At 37.7% G+C, this 23,288-nt stretch overlaps 1 protein-coding gene across 50 annotated transcripts in view; it reads left to right on the top strand.

The window, feature by feature from the left end:
• Window positions 1-23,288, top strand: part of RBFOX2 (RNA binding fox-1 homolog 2) — a 258,497-nt gene that overhangs the window by 212,808 nt on the left and 22,401 nt on the right. For 26 of the 50 annotated variants that reach the window (XM_080661627.1, XM_080661621.1, XM_080661623.1 and 23 more), the window contains 4 exons: window positions 5,709-5,855; window positions 8,481-8,534; window positions 18,247-18,339; window positions 20,897-20,957. In XM_080661627.1, coding sequence (XP_080517753.1) covers window positions 5,709-5,855; window positions 8,481-8,534; window positions 18,247-18,339; window positions 20,897-20,957 — 355 coding nt within the window. The remainder of the gene's footprint in view (window positions 1-5,708; window positions 5,856-8,480; window positions 8,535-18,246; window positions 18,340-20,896; window positions 20,958-23,288) is intronic. The other 24 variants (XM_080661628.1, XM_080661624.1, XM_080661625.1 and 21 more) reach the window with 3 other exon arrangements.

The raw sequence follows: 23,288 nt of genomic DNA, 5'->3' as shown, positions 1-23,288 counted from the left end.
CTTGAAAATACCTAAAGAAAGTTGTCATTTTTTCATGGTGAAGGGACTGGAGTCCATGTTATGAAAACACCTTGGTGGCTGCAGTGGCAGCAGCAGCGGGATGATGGGGGTGGCACCTTCCCCTGATGAGCCTGGGGGCCTCCCACAGAGTGAGGCCAGACTGTGGCTTAGGCCCGCTCCCCACATCAGTAGGACATCCCCTGGGCGCTCCTGGACTGTGAGAGGGGGCAGGCTGGGCTGAGGGACACCCCCCCCCCCCCCCCCCCCCCGCCGCCAGTGTATGAATTGCGTGCACCGGGCCTCTAGTTAGTCTATATTAAGGTAAACTTAAAGTTGAGAATGTCAAATGGGAAAGATCTAATTACATTAAATATACATTTTCTATTCCTGTGTCCATTCAGAACCGAAATCTACTTTATAGCCCCTTTGAGTATCAATTTATAGTTCCCTGTCATTTTTCCTTTGTAAATGTCAATGTGCCTGGCTGATTTTCTTTCCTCTGGCTTTTCCTCCCCTTTGTGGCCTGACCTGCTCGTCTTCCCTCAAGTATAGAATACCTGTCACCTCTTGTAGTTTTTCTTGTCCCTTGCCCCATGCCTGTCTCCACCCAGGAGAAGTCTTGCTCCTTCAGGTGAGTATTGTGAGAAAGCGAGAGAATGGGGTCCACGCATGTTCACCTTTCTAATGAGAAGAAGATAAGAGAACACGGTGCAGTGTGAGAAAGGAGGTGGATTCGCACATGAAACTGGGCTGCCTGGTTTTGAATTCCTCTCTTCCACTTAATAATATGTGACCTTGGGCAACTAGCTTAACCTCTCTGTGCCATAGTTTCTGCCTCTGTCAATTGGTGATAATAATAGTACTAGTATCTTCCTCATAGAATATTGTGAAAATTTTAAAAAATAATACATTGAAAGTATAATATAATATAGTGATTAAGTACATGTACTCAAGCCAGACTACCTATGTTCGAATGCCTGCTTCATTACTTTGGCAGTTTTTCTATTCCTCAGATTCCTCATCTGAACAGTAGGCTAAAAAATAGTACCTACTATGTTCTCAAGTCTAAACAAAAGCAAGTACCTACTGTTACAATTGTTGAAAGAATTACATTAGTTAAAGTATAGAGAGTATGTAGGCCAGTATTGGCAAATAGTGAACACTATTTAAATATTACTTATTATTAAAAGGCTTAGATAAGAATTTGTTGTATAGTATACACTCAAGAAATAGTTGCTATTTTACAGGATATTCCCATTTTTCAACAATATTCTGTAAGAAGAAAGCTCATGGTTTTGAAGAGAGGAAAGCATATTAAAGCCACAATATGATGCCACTATCTTTCCTTCTCCCACCAAATAATTTAAATGAACATGGCAATACTAAGAGCAACTAGAACTCTCATACACAGTTGAGTATAAGTTAGTACAGTGCTTTGAAAAAGTGATCCTCTATTAAGGCTGAACTTATGCATACCTTTAACCTAGACTCATTTACACACAAAAGAAATGCATGCTCCATGTAACAAGACGTAACAAAAATATTCATGTAACAAAAAACTTAATAGCCAAAAACTGGAAGCAGCTCATATAAATTCTGTATGTTTATAAAACCAGGGGATGGAGAGGATAAATTACAACGTGTATATAAAATATGTGTAAAAGAAGGCAGACAAAAAAGTACATATGGTGTGATCCCCCACCCCCTGCTTTTTTTTAGTTCAAAAATGGCAAAACTAATTTTGCCATCAGGATAGTGGTGACCCTTTGGCAGGGGACCTGTGACTGGAGTATAGAGCCCAGGGTGCTTCTGAAGTTCTGCTACTTGATCTAATGTGATGGTTACCTGCATGTATTTTCTTTGTGAAAATTTGTTCTGCTATATGCTTATTATTTGTGCATTTGTGTCTATTATGTATGTTAAACTTCAATTGAAAATTTATATTAACTCAAAAAGCTTGAGAATTTTGGAAACAATAGTTCACTTTTTCCACTTGCCAAGCTTTCTAGAATTGCCCAGGCTGGGTGGCTCAGTTGGTAGGAACATTGTCTCATGCACTAAAAAAGTTGTAGGTTTAAGTCCAGGTAAGGGCACTTATGGGAGGCAACCAATCGATGTTTCTCTCCCTCTTTCCTCCTTTCTCTCTCTAAAAAATAAGTGAAAAAACAAAATCATATCCTCAGGTGAGGATTAAAAATGTATTTCATACTTTAAAAAATTGTAGGTGTTCAGTTCCAGTGCAGATGCAAGAAAAAATGGTCCTCCTCACATATTCTGTCTGTCTGATTTTGGCAGCCAAGATTGGGGAATACAAAACAAAACAAAAAGTAGGTGCTCCTTACAATGCCAGAAAGTTAACCTATGTGGCTTCTAACCTTTTCTTAATTTAGGTCTCCAGGGCTGTAAAAACTCAGGAGCCACAAATAAGTAGCTTGGGGAACATACGTTAAAGTAGTCATTAGTTTTCATTTATCTGTCATCTCACATACAGTGCTACAGATACAGGAACTACACATGGGGTGGGAAAAAGTAGGTTTATGATTGTGATTTTGCAGAACAGAGTTTATTCTTGTATTATTATTTACTAGAGGCCCGGGGCACGGATTCGTGCACCAGTGGGGTCCCTCAGCCTGGCCTGCGCCCTCTTGGAAATCGGGACCCCCTCGGGGGATGTCAGACTGCCAGTTTCAGCCCGATCCCTGCAGGCTAATGCCACCTGCTGCTCCCACCTGCCGCTCCCACTCATCCTGGCCTTGCTGCGTCTGCCGCAGGCTTGCGTCCAGTCAGTCCCAATTAGGAGAGGCTCGTGCCACCGCAGCAGTGCTCACCAGCCGTGAGCCCTGCTTCTGGCGCCGGTTGGTCAGCTGAGCGGCTCTCCCACTGTGGGAGCACACTGGCCACCAGGGGCAACTCCTGCATTGTGTGTCTGCCCCCTGGTGGTCAGTGCACATCAGAGCAACCTGTTGACAGATCAGTTGTTTGGTTGCTTAGGCTTTTATATATATAGATTAACTAGAGGCCCGGTGCACAGATTCGTGCACCAGTGGGGTCCCTCAGCCTGGCCAGCACTCTCTCAATCTGGGACCCCTCTCCTGGGAATGTCGGAGAGCCGGTTTTGGCCTGATCCCCACAGGCCAGGACGGGGGACCCCACCAGTGCACAAATCCATGCACCAGGCCTCTAGTATGCATATAACATCTTTGGTTAATCTTTTCTGCCCTCCTCCATGCCCCCTTCCCTCTGAGATTCATCAGTCTGTTCCATGTTTCCATGACTGTACGTTGAATGTCTGCCCCCCGGTGGTCATTGCGCATCATAGCAGTTGGCCGATCACTTAGGCTTTTATATATATAGATTGTAGTATTTTCCATATGAACAACTGTAAACCTACTTTTGCCTACCTGTATATAAATCTATACTAATAAAAGGGTAATATGCTAATTAGACCAGGAGACCTTCCGGACAAAGCCATGGTGGCAGGGCCCAGGCAGAGGCAGTTAGGGGCAATCAGGCCATGAGGGGAGGGCAGTTGGGGATGATCAGGCCAGCAGGGGGGGTCAATTGGGGGCGAGCAGGCAGGCGGGGGGGCAGTTGGGGGCAAGCAGGCTGGCGGGGGAGGGGCAGTTGGGGGTGAGCAGGCCGGCAGGGGGGCCAGCTGGGGGTGAGCAGGCAGGCAGGCAGGTGAGCGGTTTGAAGCTAGCGGTCCCGGATTGTGAGAGGGATGTCCGAGGGGTCCCAGATTGGAGAGGGTGCAGGCCGGGATGAGGGACACCACCTCCCCCCATGCACAAATTTCGTGCACCGGGCCACTAGTTATATATAAAACTGGTTTGGAGCTGGAATCAGTCTTTTTAACTTTTCTAGAGTGATATATGGACATCCTGCAGACCTGAGCTGGTGGTTGTAAAGTTTGATTGAAGAAAGTTTCATGTGTCCAGCTGTGAGATGTAAGAAGCAAGGTTGAAGGTTCTTGATAAGCATTCGTTATAATTGGTGCTCTTGCTTATTGCTTTGGTGTCCATGATGCGGTTTTAGTAACTTAGTGAGTTCCTTCTTTAGACGGAATTTGTTTTGTTTAGTCTACATTGTGCCCAGATTGATGATTGAAAACCTTACACTTTTGCAGGTCATTGCTTCATGGCTCTTCCTATTTCTGCTATTTTTATATCACATGAATCATTGCACATTTAAGCCATCTGCAAGGCCTGAATGGAATGAGATAAAAGCTGCCATCACTCAGATTGACACTTGAAAAGCTTGTATTCATTCGGAGTTTATTCCTGATTATCCTTTATATTTTAAAGTCTCAAACTTCATTCCACAATAGTTGCTAACATCTCTAAGAAAAGTATCTCTGATTCACAGTTTTGTTTTGTTTTTAGTTGAACATTGGGTCAAAGGGAAAGGATTTGTGTGTCACCCAGAAGAATCGGTTAGGGATTCAGTTCTAATTCTACTGAAATAAGAATAGTAGGTTCCATCCCTGTTTTAAAATATGTTGGTTTTAATGAGCTCAGGTTTGGCATGCACATCAGAGTAAAACACAAGGTTCTGAAATTGCCAGGTGAATGCTTCAAAATAAATGGTTTTTGAATGCTTAGAATATATCACACCTACTAGATATTTGTCAAAAGTGTTTCTCAACATAGCAACGTTTTTGAGGATTTCTTGGGGGCGGGGGTGCTTAGATGAACGCAAGTCTGGGATGCTGCAAAAGAGACTCATGATGAAAAATGCCCCCTCACACACACACACACACACTTTCACTATAGATTTATACAAATCTATCATTTATATGTGTGTAGTGGATTAGTCAGGCTCCCTTAAAGCCTTTCCAAACAGATTTTCTCAACGCAACTTTGCTCTGAGCAGCGAAAGGTTGGTGTATGTGCTAAAGTTACCTGGATTCTTGTGAATTAGGGAGGGGAGTACAGACTGCTTTCAGAGTAAGAAGTGTCTTCAGTTTTTAAGTAAAGTGGCCATTGTCACCAAGCGTCTCCTCTATATAAATAATACTTTGGTAACCCAGTAGTCATAAACTCTGGAACTCATAGAGGGAATAAAATATAAAAATATTCCTTTGTTTCCTGAAATGATAGACCAGAAATGCATTGATCTTCACAACTAATACAACAGACTCTTCATTTTCAAGACAAGAATATCTAAAAAATAGAAAGTTTTACTAAGAATCTAAGAGTAATGGTACTATTTTTATTTCTCTTATTTTTTAAAATATGTCTTTATTGATTTTATTTTTTTGAGAGAAACATCAATTTGCTGCCTCCTGCACGCCCCCTACTGGGGCTTGAGCCTACAACCAGGGCATGTGTCCCGACAGGGAATTGAACCTTTGGTGCACTAAGGGACACTCAGCCCACTGAGCCACACAGGCCATGGCTGGTACTATTTTTATATCTTCAGTTATCCTAATGTATCTCCATGTGGTCTTGGGCAAGTCCCTTAGTATTTCTGTTTCTCACATTTTACTAATGTGCTATAGATATTCAAAAGACTGAATTTTATTTGTAAACTATAGCATTTTGAATATAGATAACATCTTTCTTTGTTTTTTCTCATAGAAGGACAACAGTAATCTTTGCCTGATGACACTGTTTGAGAATGATTTGGGTGGAGGAGGATTGTATTTTACATAATTCTTGTGGATTACTTGTATTTATTTTTTGTTCACTATTTATTTCTTTGCTTAGCAGACAGAAGGCGGAGCACAGACAGATGGCCAGCCATCACAGACACAAAGTAGTGAAAATTCAGAGAGTAAATCTACCCCTAAACGGCTGCATGTCTCTAATATCCCTTTCCGCTTCCGGGACCCCGATCTCCGACAGATGTTTGGGGTAAGTCTCTGAAGTCATTTTTGGGGTTTACAATTAAAATATAATTTAATCTACCACATATATTATTAGTCATTAGTACTTTAGGATAAAACTACAAATAGATAGAGGAAGATCCTGGGATAAATCAATATTTTCATCAGAAACTTTTCTTATCACCGGTCTACTAGACACCAGCTTTGTAAATTCTCACATAAATAAGGTGACCATTTGCTTGGACATGAGACTTTCAGTGCTAAAATCAAGATAAATAGCATTTACTACCTTTCAGAGTGTTGCAAATTAAATGATATAATATCTGTGAAAGCAGATAGTACCTGTGTTTTGTTTTCACTTTCTTGTTTATAACTCAACAGAGTGAAGACCAATATCTAAAATCAGGTCTGGGTGTTAGTTTGCTACCTCTGATGTGTTCTTCCAGCTGTTTAATTCTTCCCCAAACCAATCATAGAAACAGTGTAAGAGCAAAGGTTTGAGTTATTGGGAAGTGAGTGACTGCTGAACATCTTAATTTTTTTTCTGAGCTTATTGTGTTGTTGCCTGTTTTAATTTGAGCAAACTCTTAACTTGATCTAGGACTAAGAGATAACTGGGTTTTAAAATTTTTTATTAGTATCACATCCTGGTGCTTTGTCAGAAAACCAAGTCCCCTTCCTGAAGTCTAGGCCACTTCATGGTGACAATACCTTGGAGCAAAGTTGTGTCACTTATAGCTGGTTACCTGGATGTGTGTTGCACTTTGAATGAAAGGCCAGGGTTGAGATTTAATAATGTTGAAGAACTTGGAAGAGAGCTTTTACAGAGAAAATGGTAGCCAGCTGGTCTCCATCTCTACAGGAAAGAGCACAACAGAAGATATAAATGCAGCATAAAGAATTCCGGTTACATTTGAGAAGAAACTTCCCAGGAGTATGAGTTATTAGGTTTTCTACTGAATTGTCAGAGATAACATGGAATTTTAAGCTCTGAAAATGGAGTGCGTTCTCGTCAGAAGTGTGTTTTCCATTGATGATCTGCCCGGGCCACTTAACATTGCTTTCTTGAAATGTATTATACCCTTCCCATCAGGCACTAAGTGCATAAAAATTAAATTTCCTTGCAAGGGTACCTGGTTGCTCTGTCTTCTTCCACGTGGTTAGTACCTACGACTTAGAAGGACAGTTGCATTGGTAAAGAGCATGGATTACATGCTTCGTTTTATCAGCTCTATAAATTGGAAAAATAGCTTCTTTCAGCCTCCCTTTTTAACCATAAAGGGGAAGTAGTCCTTACTCTAGAAGGATGCTATGAGGATGCATTAGAAAACATAAAGGAAAACAAACTCTAAAACACCATACAAATCTTAGTGTTATAGGATAGGTATAGGAAAAAAATAAAATGCTCTTCTACCCAAAATAAAGACATTCTCCTCTTTCCATGATTTTTCTAATTTTCTATTAAATGATGAAAGAAGAAGCAAGCCCAGAAGTTTATTATAGAAAACTTGGGCTCTTACTACATGTTTTTTATAATGATAATAATGTTTTAGCCCAATGAGAAAGCATGATTTCTGTTTTTCTCTTATTTTCTAATTTTTGCATAGTTCCCAAAGTCTGGTTTCAAATCCAAGTGAAATAGATAATTGGATATATGAGTTTAGTACTCAGAGAGAAGTGTGAGTTACTAGTAAAAAGATACCTGGAGATTTACTGCATATCCCCTCAGTGCAGTTTATCCAAGGATTGATTAGCACAGGTAGTTTTGTTTCTATATACACATCTTCTCCAAATAATTACTGTGTTGTGTATGCCCCTCTAGTCGGCTGTTAGCTACCTAACAATAGAGTTATTAGGCTTTGTAGTTTTAGCTTTGTTTTGATTTTCCAAATGTTAAAATATTTAATTACAAAGCAAAGTTACTATTTAAAATATTCTTGATGGTGTTCAATGCAGAAAGATTAAAGTGGCAAATAAATGTGATCATCTATAATGTCTGTGAATGTTTAAGTATAATGGAAAATAGCATGTAACCTATAGAAATAATACAGATATATATTTATTGACTTGGAAAGTTGTTCATAGTATATTAAGTTTTAAAAAAGTATATGTGGGAATAGTTATATGCCTATACATGCCTAAGGAAGAGCCAGGAAGGCTGTGTGCCAGAACTAAGGTGGTGGGATTGCAGGTGATAATGAACATGGTTTACTTTCATAAGTTAGAGAAAAATGAAGGGGAAGCAAAACAGCCTTCAAATCTTTCTACGTAGGATTTACTTCTTAAAACTGAGACATTTAAAAATTAGAGATGTTGTGGGGAAAATCCCTAGTTCTTGCCCGTGTGAAGAGGCATGTCATAGGAAAACGCTCTGAATATATTCTGAAGACAGCTGCCACCATACAGAGCGGGGTGATGCATGAGTGTGAGTGAATTGAAAACCGAGTGGAAAAGGAGAAATGCTCAGCTCAGTGGTGAGGAAAACTCAGAAACTGGTATTGGGACCTACCCACAAATAGAAACATGAGTGTTAATGTTAAATAGGTATTTGGGGGGATGGAGGATGGGGAGACCTGTTTCTTTTTCAGACTAAAGTAAAGCATGTGGATAAAAAGCTGACCATAAACAAATGTTTTTATTTTTGTCTCTGCAGCAATTTGGCAAAATCCTAGATGTAGAAATAATCTTTAATGAACGTGGCTCCAAGGTAAGCTCCATTTCAGCATTAAGTCAGCTTGGTTTCTTTTTAGTTTTGTTTTATTTTAAACAGTAAGTAGTCAGAAAACTTGGGCTGTTTTTCAAGCCTGCAAAAAGTATCCCCAGCTGTCTAGCTTGGGTTAGATTATCTCTAAAAATAAGCTGCCACTTGGCCAAACTTTATCTTGATACCTAAACCAGGAGAGTGATGGGATAGAAGCAAGAGGAGTTGGAGGGGAGAGTGTGGCAGTCAGGAAAACAGGATGTAGGACCAGTCCTTCATCAGACTTCAGTTTGCCCTAAGCTTCTTACATTAAAGGAAAAGAGAAGACCGAAGAAAGTGAAATTCTATGAAAATTCTATTCTGAAGTATCAGAACAATTCAGCTTTTAAAAATAGAACTTTGAAATGACATACTCAGAACAAATTTAATATTTCCAGTTATTCAGTTAACTTGCTCTCTCTTTCGAATGAATTTTGACAAGACTTAAATACAGGGAGTATAGTGACTCAGGACTTCACTATGAACTGATTTCCTCCTTTAAGTTAAAGCCATACAGGCCAGCTGCAGAATACAGCGAGTAAGTTTTTTGGCATAAGAATTAAAGAAGTAACAGTGTGCAAATTGGTATGTGTATTCTCTTCTAAATGTGTTCTATACGAGAACTGAAATATTTTCCCTTAATAATTCACTATTAAATTCCCAATCTGTATCATTTAGAATTTTTACTAGTATACACTAAAATGAGCAACGGTGTTTTTAGGAATCAGTGAATGGTAAAGTCTTACAATGGCATTATGAGAAAAGATTTGATTAACTGAATTTCGGAAAGTTTTACTTGAAAGTTTTCTTCCTCCTTAACAAATTAAGTACACCCCACAGACACAATCAGCTGTGGCCAAGCTTACAAATATTTACCTTGCTGTGTTCAGTTCTACTGTCATTTTTAGGTAAGACCAGTTTTTTAATTAATGTTCATTGGGTCAGCTCTACTGAACTTTGAAAATAGCCCTTGGCTATGATTAAATCTCTTAAGAATGTAATTTGAGAAAACCCATTTATTTGCTCTATTTAACTTAGTATTTATCTCTCTAATTTCTTATTCCAAATTAATACCACCTCTCTACAGAGTTATATACCTGCTGCCCCCATCTGTACCGATACAAATGTATGTACTGTTGGAATGCTCCTGATCATTATTCCCTTCCTTTATAGAATGCATTAACACTAAAAGTGTTTAATTTTTGCCATAATAATTATTTTTTAATATTAAAGAGGTAATTATATTCTAAGCTTCCAGTTTTCTGTTAAAACAAAAAAGATTACTATGCCTATACAGAATTTTCTCCAGCACTTCTTTGGTAAGTATTTTTAAAGTGAAATCAATTCAAACTGTAACCAGTAAAACTATGCTTGTAATTTCCTCACAATGGATTTCTATTTCTTTGTCATATAGTTTGCTTTTATTTTTTGTGACCTTCTTAGAAACAAGGTGAAACAATGACAATGGTTTAGAGATGAGAAGCACATTAATGTAAAATAAATGTGTAAAGATTATTGACTGCACTGTTTATCTGAAGTAGCAGTTTACATGTTTTTGGCTTTTAAGTGTACGCACTTAAAATATCCTTAACAAGACCCTAACAACCGAAAGCCCAATATAATTTCATCAGGCTCCTTACCAAGAAAATAATTTGATTGAATTCTTTGAAGCAAAGGAAATTGATCTTTCTTTTAAGGCTTCTTTCATTGACTTCAAGGATTTTTAAATTTACCCGATTCAATTGCTTCTCCCCTATAATTTTCATTTTAAATGACATAAGTCTTCCTCTTCTCTTTGGGAAATCTAAAAGCATATGCTGCCTCTCAGCTCCATGCTGCGTCCTCACTGCCCCTTTCCCATTGGGCTGCTGAAGGGAAGACAGACTGTTACTAACTGGTAAATGTTTGAAAACATAGCACAGAATTTGGGATTGTCTTGAGTCTGCCTACAAGGACTGGTACAAACCCATTTTCACCCTTGCCCTTCTGTTGTTACCTAAAGTTCTTTGCTGGAATGGGCTCCTCTGGAACTGTTTTAGGCTCGTTAATAGAGATTTATGTTGGAGTCAAACCTAGATACCTCTTCTGGAATCCACCGAAGATAAATTAAACAATACTTTTTTCTTTTAAAATTAAATTTAGTTTCTCATTTCTAATATGTTTGGGGTTGACTATAAAATTACATGTCTTGAAAGGAACCTGAGAAAAGGAAACTTAGGTGGTCCTATTGTTCAGTTAAGAGTCGTTCAGTGTTTTAGGAGTGCTTTCTGTACAGAAATTAGCCTTATTGAAAAAATTTTAAAGCAGTAATGGAATAACTAGTCACAAATTAATTCTGAGATAAGTAATACTTACATGTAAAACAGTATTTAACCAAATGGCTCCAAAACAAAAAGCAACTCTTTGCCCTGTTTTATTTTTTATAATGAGACTTTCAGCCCAGGGGTTTAGAATATCCCTACTTAAAATCATAAGTGGGCACTGTTATGCTGCCATGCTTATCCCTTCCTGCCTGCCAATACTCTACCTTTACAGCTTGCCTGCAGAGTAGAATTTCTGTGCTCCAGGAAGTAATTGTCCCTTTGTTGCTGACTTTTTTTTTTCTTCTTTGACCTTCATATTGTGCATTTGGTTTACCTAGATCAGTGGTCAGCAAGCAAACGCATTAGTCAACAGAGCCAAGTATCGACAGTACAACGATTGAAATTTCTTTTGAGAGCCAAATTTTTTAAACTTAAACTTCTTCTAACGCCACTTCTTCAAAATAGACTCGCCCAGGCCGTGGTATTTTGTGGAAGAGCCACACTCAAGGGGCCAAAGAGCCGCATGTGGCTCGTGAGCCGCAGTTTGCCGACCACTGACCTAGATTATGGAACAAATATATATCATTTACATGCTTACACATGCACACTTCGCATTTAAATTATTTCATGCCATTTTAAAAAATCTTTTTACTCCCTATTCCGTTGTATAAATATAAAGTCAGCTGTATTTAATTTTCTGTGATTAACTGAAACAAAGATACACTATCCTTTTGAAAGTGTTCAATTAGGATATATGATGAAAAATGGTACCCCTGCCAAAATATTAACTAAGGTACTCAAACAGAATCTAGAAAAGGATTATACAGGCATGTGTAGCTATATTGATTCTCCAGATTTCACCAGACATAACCCAGTATTAATATAAACAAGAAGATATATGTAGAGTGGCCATATGTCCTGGTTTATCTAGGACAATCCCAGTTTTTATGCCTGTTGTTTTAACATAATTATTAAAAATGTCCCTTTTTCTCCTTAAAGTGCCAGTTTGAACAGTAAATTATATTGTCCTTTGAGTGACAACTTTTAAAAAGCACCCTTTTAAAAATGATTATAAAGGGAAAACATGATGTTAATGACAAATAGAAAAAAGCATACATAGCTCATTAAAGAGAATATTCACTAATATTCTCATATATTTCCTTCCAGTCTTTTTTTGTCACATAGAATCTTAAACAGAACTCTAAATAAGGGTCACCTAGTTCAGTGGTCGGCAAACTGCGGCTCGCGAGCCACATGCAGCTCTTTGGCCCCTTGAGTGTGGCTCTTCCACAAAATACCACGGCCTGGGCGAGTCTATTTTGAAGAAGTGGTGTTAGAAGAAGTTTAAGTTTAAAAAATGTGGCTCTCAAAAGAAATTTCAATCGTTGTACTGTTGATATTTGGCTCTGTTGACTAATGAGTTTGCCGACCACTGACCTAGTTCAATCCCCAGTACTCTTGACCTTGCATTCTCTGCTAGACACTTTTAGAGCCTGCAAACTTGTTGCTTTTCAAAGTTTATTCCATTGTTGAAATTCAGATTTCCCACCATCCTGTTCATTATCATCCAGCCCTATAACAATTTGTGATAATTATAAAATTTATTAAAGAAGTACGCATATGTTAACATTTATATTTTTCATAAAGTGTTTTCAACATACTTCTGGTAGAGTTGTCACTTGAAAGGACATGTATGTATTATAATACTGAATGTAGAAGCTCTTTACTTCTTCAGATAGAACCAGTTATTAAGTTGATGAAAGGACCGCAAAATAGAGCACAGCAACAGTTATAGAGCTTGCTAGGAAATCTTTAGTCGATGTGTTATTACTATCTCACAGGTGGATTTCTGGAACGATGGAGATCTGTCTGGTTTGGCTAAAGTTTAAGCTGGAGTTAGGGAAGATAAAACCTCTATTTCCATTCCTCAGACATATGTATTATGCTCTAACTTCTCCCCTATTTCCCTGGCTTTCGATTTCATGGAAAAAATGATTATTTATTTATTTATAAATAAGGTCAAAAGACTGTCTTTGAAATTGTACTAAGTCAGCATTTGTAATTTTCAGTAAAATTGACAGGTAATGCTGAGATGAAATGGTTTTCACTGTACTTAAAACTGAATTAACAGTGCATGTATTTCCAAAGGACTTAGTTTATTTTCTTTTGTTACCATTTTGTGGGTTTTAGTTTTCTTTTTCTTTTATTTATTTTTTAATTTCTGTGTTCTGGCCATACCCAGGAGAACCGTCTGCTTTTGATTTCTCCCTAAAAAGTTACATGGTAAATTTTCTTTCTCATTCTTCTGAGATGGAAAAATTCAAAGATTATACAAATTAAAAAATACTTTCACAATGCTCATCCTATTGCTTGTTATTTATTGCAGTCTGAGGCCAGACTAAAAAGGTGACAGTTATTCGGCTTCTGTGCCCTTGATGATGTCAGGGCAGGTGATAACATTTTGTCACACTCGGAAGAAGCTTTAACCACAACCAATAACCACAGTATTCCTCGATTTCCAAAAGAGAGCTGGTAATCACTAATGTAACAAGGGTGTATTTAATTTGTTCACATAGAAGGACTTTGGGAACTGAGAACCTTAGGTAAAAGTACAAAGCATATAGACCTACATTGTCCAGTACAGTGGCCTTGTTGAGCCCTTGAAATGTGGCAAGTGTACATTGAGATGTGCTTTAAGTGTAAAATACACACTAATTTCAAAGACTTAACACACAAGAAGAATGTCAAACATCTCACTCATATGTTGTATATATTCAGTTAAAATACATTATTGAAATTAATTTTACCTAGGTTTACTTTTTTATTGTGGCTAGTAATGGTTTTAAATTATATGTGGATTGTGTTATATTTCTGTCTGATAGTGCTGGTGTTGACAAACATATCAACTCATTTCTTAAATTAAAATAAAGGTTTACTTTTTATCTGTTTTTTATTTTCTTACATCCCTGATATATTTTCTCTTGTTAAGAGTTTGACATTAAACCTTTGTTTGACTTTGAAGCTAATCAGACTGGTTAATGTTTCCCTGTTTAATATATTGCTCATTTTGAAGCTTTTCTAAGGAAAATGTTAGGATTGGACATAATTTTACTAATTTTTTTCAAAGCAAGAGATCTGAATGGCCTGACTTGTTAATGTGAATTAGATTTCTAAGAATGAAGGCACATTAAAATATAATTTCATATAAGCATACTTTCCTATTAGTAACTTTTTAAGCCTAGATAATCTGTGAATATCCTTAGCTCAATTCCTGGCACATTTTCAAAAATGTTACATTTTATTGAAGAACATAGTACATTAAAAGTAACTTTCAGCCTTTATTTGAATTAATATTCTTGAAACAAAATTGTAAATGTGATAGATAAACAAACATTAAGTTGAGTTGATGGAAAATTACATTTGACGTTTGGACATAAAAGAAAAGCATTTTAAGGCCCAATACATTAAAAATATTGTCATGCGTTTCACCGTCCTAATCAGACTTTAATTCTATGAGGTGTATTAATTTCCTATTGCTTCTGGACAACTTGCCACAAATTTGGTGGCTTAATACCACACACATTTATTATCTTACAGTTCTGGAGGACAGAAGTGCAAAATGGATCTTTCGAGGCTAAAATCAAAGAGCTGGAGGACTGCATTCCTTCAGTAATTTTTAGGGATAATCAACTGACATGCCTTTCGCAGCTTCTGGAGGCGGCCCACATTCCTCGGCCTACAGCCCCTTTCCAAATGTATCCAGTCTTCCTCAGGCTGCTCCACGCTGATTCTGACTCCCCTGTTTCCCTCTTTCACATATAAACACCCTTGTGATTACCCTGGGCTCACCTGGATAATCCAAGATAGTCTCCCTATCTCCAGATCATTAATCACACCTGCAAAATCCCTTTTGCCATGTAAGTAACATTCACAGGTTCCAGGGATTAGGACAAGGGGGTGGGGGGGCATTATTCTGCCTGCCACAAGGTCTGTTTATCTTCAAAGGAAAGAAAGAAAGCCTCTTTTTTCTGTTTCAGCTCAGGGCTCCCAAAGTATTGCCAAGGCCTTCCTCCTCTTACCCTAGGTGAAGATGTCTGTAAAGATGGCTTTATTGTCATGTATTTGGTATCTTGATCAGCATTTCCTTTGACATATAAGCACCTTTCTTTTAAAAACAATTTTAAAGCATTTGAAAGTGAAACTTTGTTCCAGAATATTAAAGTCATTATTGACAGAAATCTTACACAAGGTGCTAACCTTGGTCATTGCTGACCGCACAGTGTCAGTGCTGGTGACACCGCCCTGTGTTCTGTTGGAGATGCAGTTATCATGTCACAGGTGTCCTGCCTGCACATCCAGAGAGGAGAGTCATGGAGCACACTTAGCAGTTGGATTTGAGGAAGAAAATTAAAGGATTTGGGAACTAACATAGTTTAATAAATAGAATACTGAACTTGGATTTCAAAGCTGAATTTTAATTTCCTCACCATTAGCATAGGAAGAAGCTACATGGAAGAAAGAAGGCCTTATTGATGCTTTGAGCCTTGTTGCTTATTGAGTACTTAACCTCAGTTTGACTCAGTTTCTTTACCTTCTAAATGAAACCAGCAGGTTTAGCCTTTCTGCCCCATGGTTTTGCTTAAAAGGCAAACATCTATGTACGTATATATGTATATAGAAAATAGTCTTAATGCTCAAATTAAAAACCTAGCTTTAGTCTGCACATAATTCATTATATAAGTATTAATTTATTAATTTTATCCAAGCCATAAAATGAATGAGGCTGTAGCAAACAGTTGGATTACAGCTAATAATACTTCTAAAATGTGATATAAAACTCATCGCTATCTGTGACCTCTTTTAAAAGGTTTAACTTTCTGGAGGATTCTCCAGAATTGGAGACCTGGTTTCCTGTCTCCAGTGGATCTAGTATAGACAACAAATGGTGGAATTAATTAGTAATTTGCTCTTGTATACCTATACATACTAACATCAAAATTTGATTTTCAAAATGTGTTCCCATTGATATTTTCAACACATTTATTTCTTTTTAAGGGAAGTGTTAACTAATTTACCTGTAATATTCCATCCCAAGCCAACATATGTTGAAAATTTTCTATCAGCTTAGCATTGCACCTTCTAGGGTATTTATGGTGATAATCCAAATTGAAGGTAGAGATGATCCATTGGAATCCTCCATGCTTCGCTGCCCAGCCATATAATCCTTACAGGGGTCCTCAAACTTTCTAAACAGGGGGCCAGTTCACTGTCCCTCAGACCGTTGGAGGGCCGGACTATAGTTTAAAAAAAAACAAACTATGAACAAATTCCTATGCACACTGCGGGCCCGGGATGAGTCGGCTGCTAAGCAGGACAGGCAGCGGCACCCGGCGGGCCGCATGTGGCCCACGGGCCGTAGTTTGAGGACGCCTGCAGAATGCTGAGTGATCCGATCCTTTAAGATGATGGAGTTGCTTTTATAAAATTTTATTGAGCAATTTACACTGTTTACCATCTCAGTTAAGAACATGTTTTGTGTATACAGGAGAACTCATGGTAATAAGCTGTAAAACAGAACTTGAATAACAAAGGGTTCCAGGGTTCCATCCCTACAATGGGATGTTTAAAGAATGCTAGAGGAACACTAGAGCTATTGAGAAATGAGGACTTTTCTAGAAATTTCTAAGAATTTACCACTCTACGGATGTAAATAACTTGAGAAAATTTTAAAGTTGCATCTAAAATGAAACAGATATAGTGCTTTATGAAAGAATTGTATAAGAATATAGTAAATCCTGCTCATGTTGAAATTAACAGTATGATTATAACCCATGCAGTCTTTTCAAATACACTGCGAACAGTAAAATGGGTTAACTCCCTGGTCTCCTGCTTTGTCCACATAGTGAAGTAAAGCTTCGTGGGTTTTTGCTGTTCAGTATCTACAATGGACAAATAAATTAATCCTAATTCAAGGTAGCAACTATTACTGTTTTATGGTATTCTTTTCCTGTTGAATAGTATGCAACTGATGTCACTAATGTAGATCTCATTTCCATTGCCTTTTTGACTATTCCTTTTTTCTCCATATGTGGAAAATTGCTAATACATTTAGTAGCAGATGCAGGTGTCAGCAATTGTACAACTTAGGGAATTTGGATAAGCAATTTTCTGAAATTAAGGTGAACATACAAGGCTCGGCAGAAGTAGGCGTATAGTTATTCGTATGAAAAATAATACAGTCCTATATAATAAAAGGCTAATATGCAAAATGTCCCTTTGACCAGGGGGCAGGTGCCAGCCAGCCAACTGCTCGTGGCCCCTTCCCCTGGTCAGCCGGCCCTATCGGCCTAGATCAGGGCAGACTGACCAGACCCCACCTGTGCACAAATTGGTACACCGGGCCTTTAGTAATCTATAATAATAAAAGCGTAATATGCTAATTAGACCGGACATCCTTCTGGACGACCTTCTGGACAAAGCCAGGCCTGCAAGGGAAGCCCAGGTCCTGAGTGCCTGCTGGCAGCCAGAGGGAAGCTGGTGCCGGCAGTTGAGGGAAGGAAGGCCTACTCTTGCACAAATTTCATGCATCGGGCCTCTAGTTAAATAATACAAGAATAAACTTTCGTGTACTTATAATTGTAAACCTACTTTTGCCCACCCCTGTATTTTTACTCTGTGTGCCAGTGTGGTCTTTTAAAATTGTCACTGAAGAAATGTCATTGACCACTGCTTAGTGATAGTTTCATTTGCTTAGACAAACATGAGTGCTTTTCTTTACCACACCCAATACCTACAGAATTATACATCAAGATTATGTCTTAAATTATCCTGTTTCCAAGGTGGTACAAGCAGGAGGCAAAGTGGGGGCTCAAATGGTTAGACATCTTAAAAATCTCATTGTATAATGATTATACTTAAATATCAGTTTTGTTGTAGAAGTTACTAGGGAATAATTGATTTAATGAAGTATTTTCTTAGTATTACATAAAGGTACACGTATATTAACAGCATGAAATGAGAGAGAAAAGTAGGACATTTAAAAAAAAGTACTCAGATTCTTGGTTGAATAATTTAACCCGAGTAACTGTATACCTTAATTTTGGTCTGGCCTCACATGCTTTATGTTTTATTTTATTGTTGTTATTATTGATAATTATATTATTATTACTACTACCACAACAGTTCTTTATTCTATTACTGGATTTAATTTCCCTTTACAAAATATGCATGGTCCAAAAATGTGACTTCGGGAGCATATTGCTGAGTTGTTGCTGATGTCAGTTTCATACTGTGATATTTTGTTCTCTATTGACCACGAGATCAGTATTTCAATATAACGATGTGCATGTTTTCCCCCCTTCTCCCGCTGCATGCAGGGATTCGGGTTCGTAACTTTCGAGAATAGTGCTGATGCAGACAGGGCCAGGGAGAAATTACACGGCACCGTGGTAGAGGGCCGTAAAATCGAGGTGCATGTCTTCAATAATTCAATTTCTGGTTTATATTTTTGTTTCTCTTTTTGTGTGTTGCCTCACTTATTTCACATTTGGAGCCCTGTCTTGTTTGTGTGTGTGCACACATGTATGTGTGTTTGTGTCTCTGTCCTTCACCTTCTTGCACTAAAATGTATAAAAGCAACACTTCTATCCTCCTCCCCCGCCTTTTTTGTTTGGGAATTTCAATTTTATTTTACTTGTGTGTCTGTGTATTTTTCATTTACTTTTTTCCTCCAAGGTGTTCATCCTTTGCTCTCTTGATTTTTTTCCTTTGCTTCAGTTTGCCAGACTCCAAATTCCTATGATCAGGCCAATATAAAACTAACTTTAAAAATGTCTATCTCTATCCAGTTTATAGCATTGTGTCCTGTAATAAATCAAGGGGCCAGCCAATGCCCTCTCTCTCTCAGGAGGCTAGTCGCCTCCATGTGTGTGATAAGCAAGGAATAGAAGATCCTAGAGTTTGTTGGGAGGGAGGAAAGAATCCACAATTCATCATATGTATTTGATGTCAAGAATTTCAACAGTTAATGGATAAAGTCCTCAAACAGAGGGTTTGCCTGGTGAATGTCCTATCCTTGTGGTTGAGTCAGCCACCTGGTGTTCACCAGCCCTTCTTAATAAGGCGATGAAGGTTAACTGGCTCCTTTCCCCTTTCCCAATTTTGAGAAGTATGAAATATAAAATCCACCATTTTGAGTAAGATGTCTGCATATTTTGCTTTTTTCCCCCCTCCCTTTCCAATGGTTTAGCATTAAGGGCCCTTCACTTGACTCACTCTTTCCATGGTAACTATACACAATGCTGGCGATGGTGCCCGTTGGCGGTAAGTGAAACCAAAGCACTAGAGAAGAAGCTTTATAAAATGTAATTACAAAACAATTAAGTAAGAAAGAAAAAGTCCATCTGCCATCTCACATTAACACTACAAAATGTGATTTGACTTGTTGCTCCTCTCCCTTTCCCTCCCCCTTTTATTTTCAATGCTGTGGGTAATGCCGCCTGGACTTTGGATGTACATTGTTTTGTAGCATCTGAGCTGTTTGATACTGACGTCATGGTGATTGTCCCCCTTGCACATCTTACTCAGAGTTACTGAACTCCAGTTTGGCTGGTTTTATTAATGCACTTCCTGCCCTTACTTCCTTTCCTACTTTGCCTCTTTCCCAAACCTCTGTTCAGAGCCGACTGTTCTTCCTTTGCCTTTGATGGCTCTCCTTCCTGCCCTGACTTTCTCTTTTCCCTGCCTTTTTGTTCTCTTTACCCAAGTTCTGTTCCTGTCCTTTCCCCTTTCCTTTCCCCCCTTTCTCTGTCCCATGCAGCTATTGGTCTCTTTTGCTGACTGGTGGTCTCTGATTGGTTCTGGCCATTTTTCTTTTAAGTGCTTGGGTGCTTTCTGCTCCAGCAGCTAGTGTAAGCTCTTGCCTCATTCTCATTCCTGTCTGTGAGAGCCTCGCTCTTCACTTTCTCCCTTCTCCCCAAAAGTGATTGTTTTTTCCTTTTATTTGTGTGTGTGTGTTTTTAACAGCATGCTCCCAGTCTCATCATTGTTGTATCCCATTCTTTCTTTTTAAATGTGAAATGTTTGTATTATTTGGTGGGTCAAACCAGAGTAAATGGAGTTTCAAGTTCTTTTCCTCACATAGGTCTTTTTGTAACATAAATTTATCACTATACAAATTTAAGATTATGTAAATCCCCAGAGGCAAAGTAAGACATATATGTTTGATCTTTTTTTTTTTTTCTTTTTTTTTTTTTTCCAAAACTGGCCTGGTTATGACCTGACAGCACAGTATTCAGTCACGTGGTGTGGTGAGGCTTCACCTCCTGGTTGGAGCTGTGAGGCTGGTCCTGCCACTGGACTGCAGTGCCCTGACTTCTGAGCTGCTTCATCTTTCTTCATCAACACCATCTAAGTGCCTAATCTAAAGGCCTTCTGAAAACGATTCATAAATGGATAGACCACATGGTCTAGAAAATTCATGATGGTTCTGAAGACTGTCAACATGGAAATTTAGTTCCTATATTTGTTGACTAACTCCAAACAGTAAAATCTTATACAAACATACCAAAAATGCTGAACATTAGAATAGATGGAATTCACAGACTTATTTTCTTATCTTCCTGTAAATCTGTGTCCTCTATTTTATTAATGAACTACTTCAGAGTTCATGTGAAAAAATTGTTTCTAATTTACTATTTTCCCCATATTTTTCTTAATGCAGAGACTTACTTCTCTGTTTAAGAGATCTCCAATGTACTTATAAATGGATTTTTTCTTTGGAGAACGGGGTGGTAAAGTGGCCCTAGATTTCAATTTGGAGACTAAGAAACTGCATTTTACTCTTGTTAGCCTCATTTAATAAACACTTTAATTAAAATGTTATATATTAATATTTTATATTGCTATATTATTTAAATCAATGTTCTCTAAATTTACATTTTAAATTGAGTACTATGTTATTGGACAAACAACATCATGTTTCTTAATGTGGTCTACTTCCCCCTTGCCCCTTCCTTCTATTTTTAGGTGAATAATGCTACAGCACGTGTAATGACCAATAAGAAGATGGTCACACCATATGCAAATGGTAAGAGATTACTAATCATCATCAGAATAATGCCATTTATTCTTGTAAAAATAATGAGCTTTTTATAGACATCAAAGAATCTCTCTTGATTTCAGTCTTAGGATAGTTTGTTTCATTTACCTAAGAGGGTAGTTTGTTTTTTAGAATTTAACTTTTTTCTTAGAATTAAGCTAATTTTTCAGTTGTCAAGGTGTTCTGGTCTCAGTAGTTCATCTGATATACAGTGTGATTGTGTCATTTGAGGTTACCTCTTAACTCAGGTTAGGTCCCTCTGAAGCACCCTCTTTTTTGGCTGCTGCAGTTCTCTGTAATACATTATTAGGCTTGTCCATAATACCCCTGGATGCCCACCAATTCTCCTTTTACTGCCAATTCCTATTTATGTGAGCATGAGTAGAATAATTCTTGACACTTAGCTCTCCTTTTTTCTGGAGGTAATAGCCATGGTGTATGTCTTCTATTTTCTACTCCATGACTAGTACATGTCATATAGTGAGTGTTACAAATCTTTTTTATTGAGAAGAATATTTTCTGTGACTATTTTATCTAACAGAAGCAACTTTTATATCAGTTGTAAAATTTAATCTAGACTCACGTTCTCTAAATGAGATGGGATATCGTTTTAATCTGTTGTGCAGCAGTGGTTTACAAATTGTGCTCTATAGGGGTGGGGGGAGGAAACTGTATGGATTGGCTCCTGAGGCTCCAGCTCTACTTTAGTCTGAGCAACTCATTCTCTGTTTCCTATCTTAGAGTTCTGCAAGATTTATCTAGATTATAAAAGGGGGGATTTCTCCCTTTTTAGTGCTTTGTGAAAGTTTGAACCTAACTGCTAGAGTAACAGTATGTTCTGGTAATGTCTTAAATGAAATAGAAGTATATACCATGAAGTCTTCAATAAATATATTGAACCCAGCTTTTCAAACAGATGACACAAATCAGCATAATTAGCATTTTCCCTACTTATTTTATCAGTGGTATATCATGTGGTACCACCACCTCCCCACTTACCTCATGTTTTCTTCTTTGCACTGCTCTCACAAAAGTGGCCGTGTCTTCAACTTAGAGAAAAACCCAATGTAGACCAATATATATATATTTTTTATTATTATTATTATTATTATTTTAATGGGAGAGGCAAAGTATGTCAGATTTCCTTTAGATCCTGGGAGGGTGGTGTGGCAGAAAGAGCCACTGGAATTCAGAAGATAGAAATTCTACTTCTAGATTGACTCTTCATTTTACTCTGTGACAGTGAGCCCATTTCCTATCTTACTCGGTTTTCATCTCTGTAAATTTGCAGTCACAGAATTTTAGCACCAGGAAGCTCTTTAGAAGTCATCAAAATCCAACCCTCTTAGCTTATTATTATTTAGGACATGAAACCCAGAGAAATATAGTACTTCCTCATTGTCCTACAAGTGGTACTTATCTTGGGTTTTGTGGAGATCAAAATGAATAAATATCTGTGAAGATACATTGTAAATTATACAAAACTGGACATATTATCGACAGCATACCATTGTATACCATTATTATAATGTGCATCCATTATATGCATTTAAAGGAAGTACTTAAGTAATAGGGCCATTGACAGGAAAGAAAAGGATCATTATTTAATATTCTAAATCAATATTCAAGTCTAATGGAGCCACATTTTAGAAATCTCCTTCTGTCATGTTAAAGATTGTGACAAGAGTGCTAGGTGCCCTTCTGGGGAATTCTCAGCATGTTAGTTTATGGTGGTTGGAAACACTTATTTGTCTGACATTGCAGAACATTCGTGCTCTTACAATTCCAGTAGGATTTGAACCCAGATTTGGCACAATATTTATGTAGAATAATGAAGGGGAATGTCTATGAGCACATAAAATAATGAATGGGGATTGGATTAATTCAGAATTAATGTGTTTTCTCTTGAATAATATAGCCATTTAAATCTGATGATTGACCTTTTCTTCTTTCCATTTACAATTTTATAGAGTAGCAGTGGCACAATGTTAGGCCCTTAAACTAATATCAAAGAAGTAAACCAAAGAGCCAGTCTTTCAGAAACATAATAGGGCATGTTTGAATTCAATAAATATTTATTGATTAAAGTTTTTATGTATAATTCCAATCTTTAACAGTGGGCAGTAGTACATTTTATTTAACATTTGCCATAGCCCTATGAATATAAAAGTGGATGAAGAAATTCAATTGACACCAAACCTACTGTTTGGAAATACTTAAAATTTATAAATGTTTAAGCTAATGTTCAGCAGCCTAGTAACCTTTAAAAGTCTGATGCACTTAAATGTATTTATTACAAATTAAAATCTCAGAGGACAT

The sequence above is a fragment of the Plecotus auritus genome (assembly GCF_963455305.1).
Source record: "Plecotus auritus genome assembly, chromosome: 3".
NCBI classification, from domain to species: domain Eukaryota; kingdom Metazoa; phylum Chordata; class Mammalia; order Chiroptera; family Vespertilionidae; genus Plecotus; species Plecotus auritus.
This window is presented reverse-complemented; position numbering and strand designations above follow the sequence as displayed.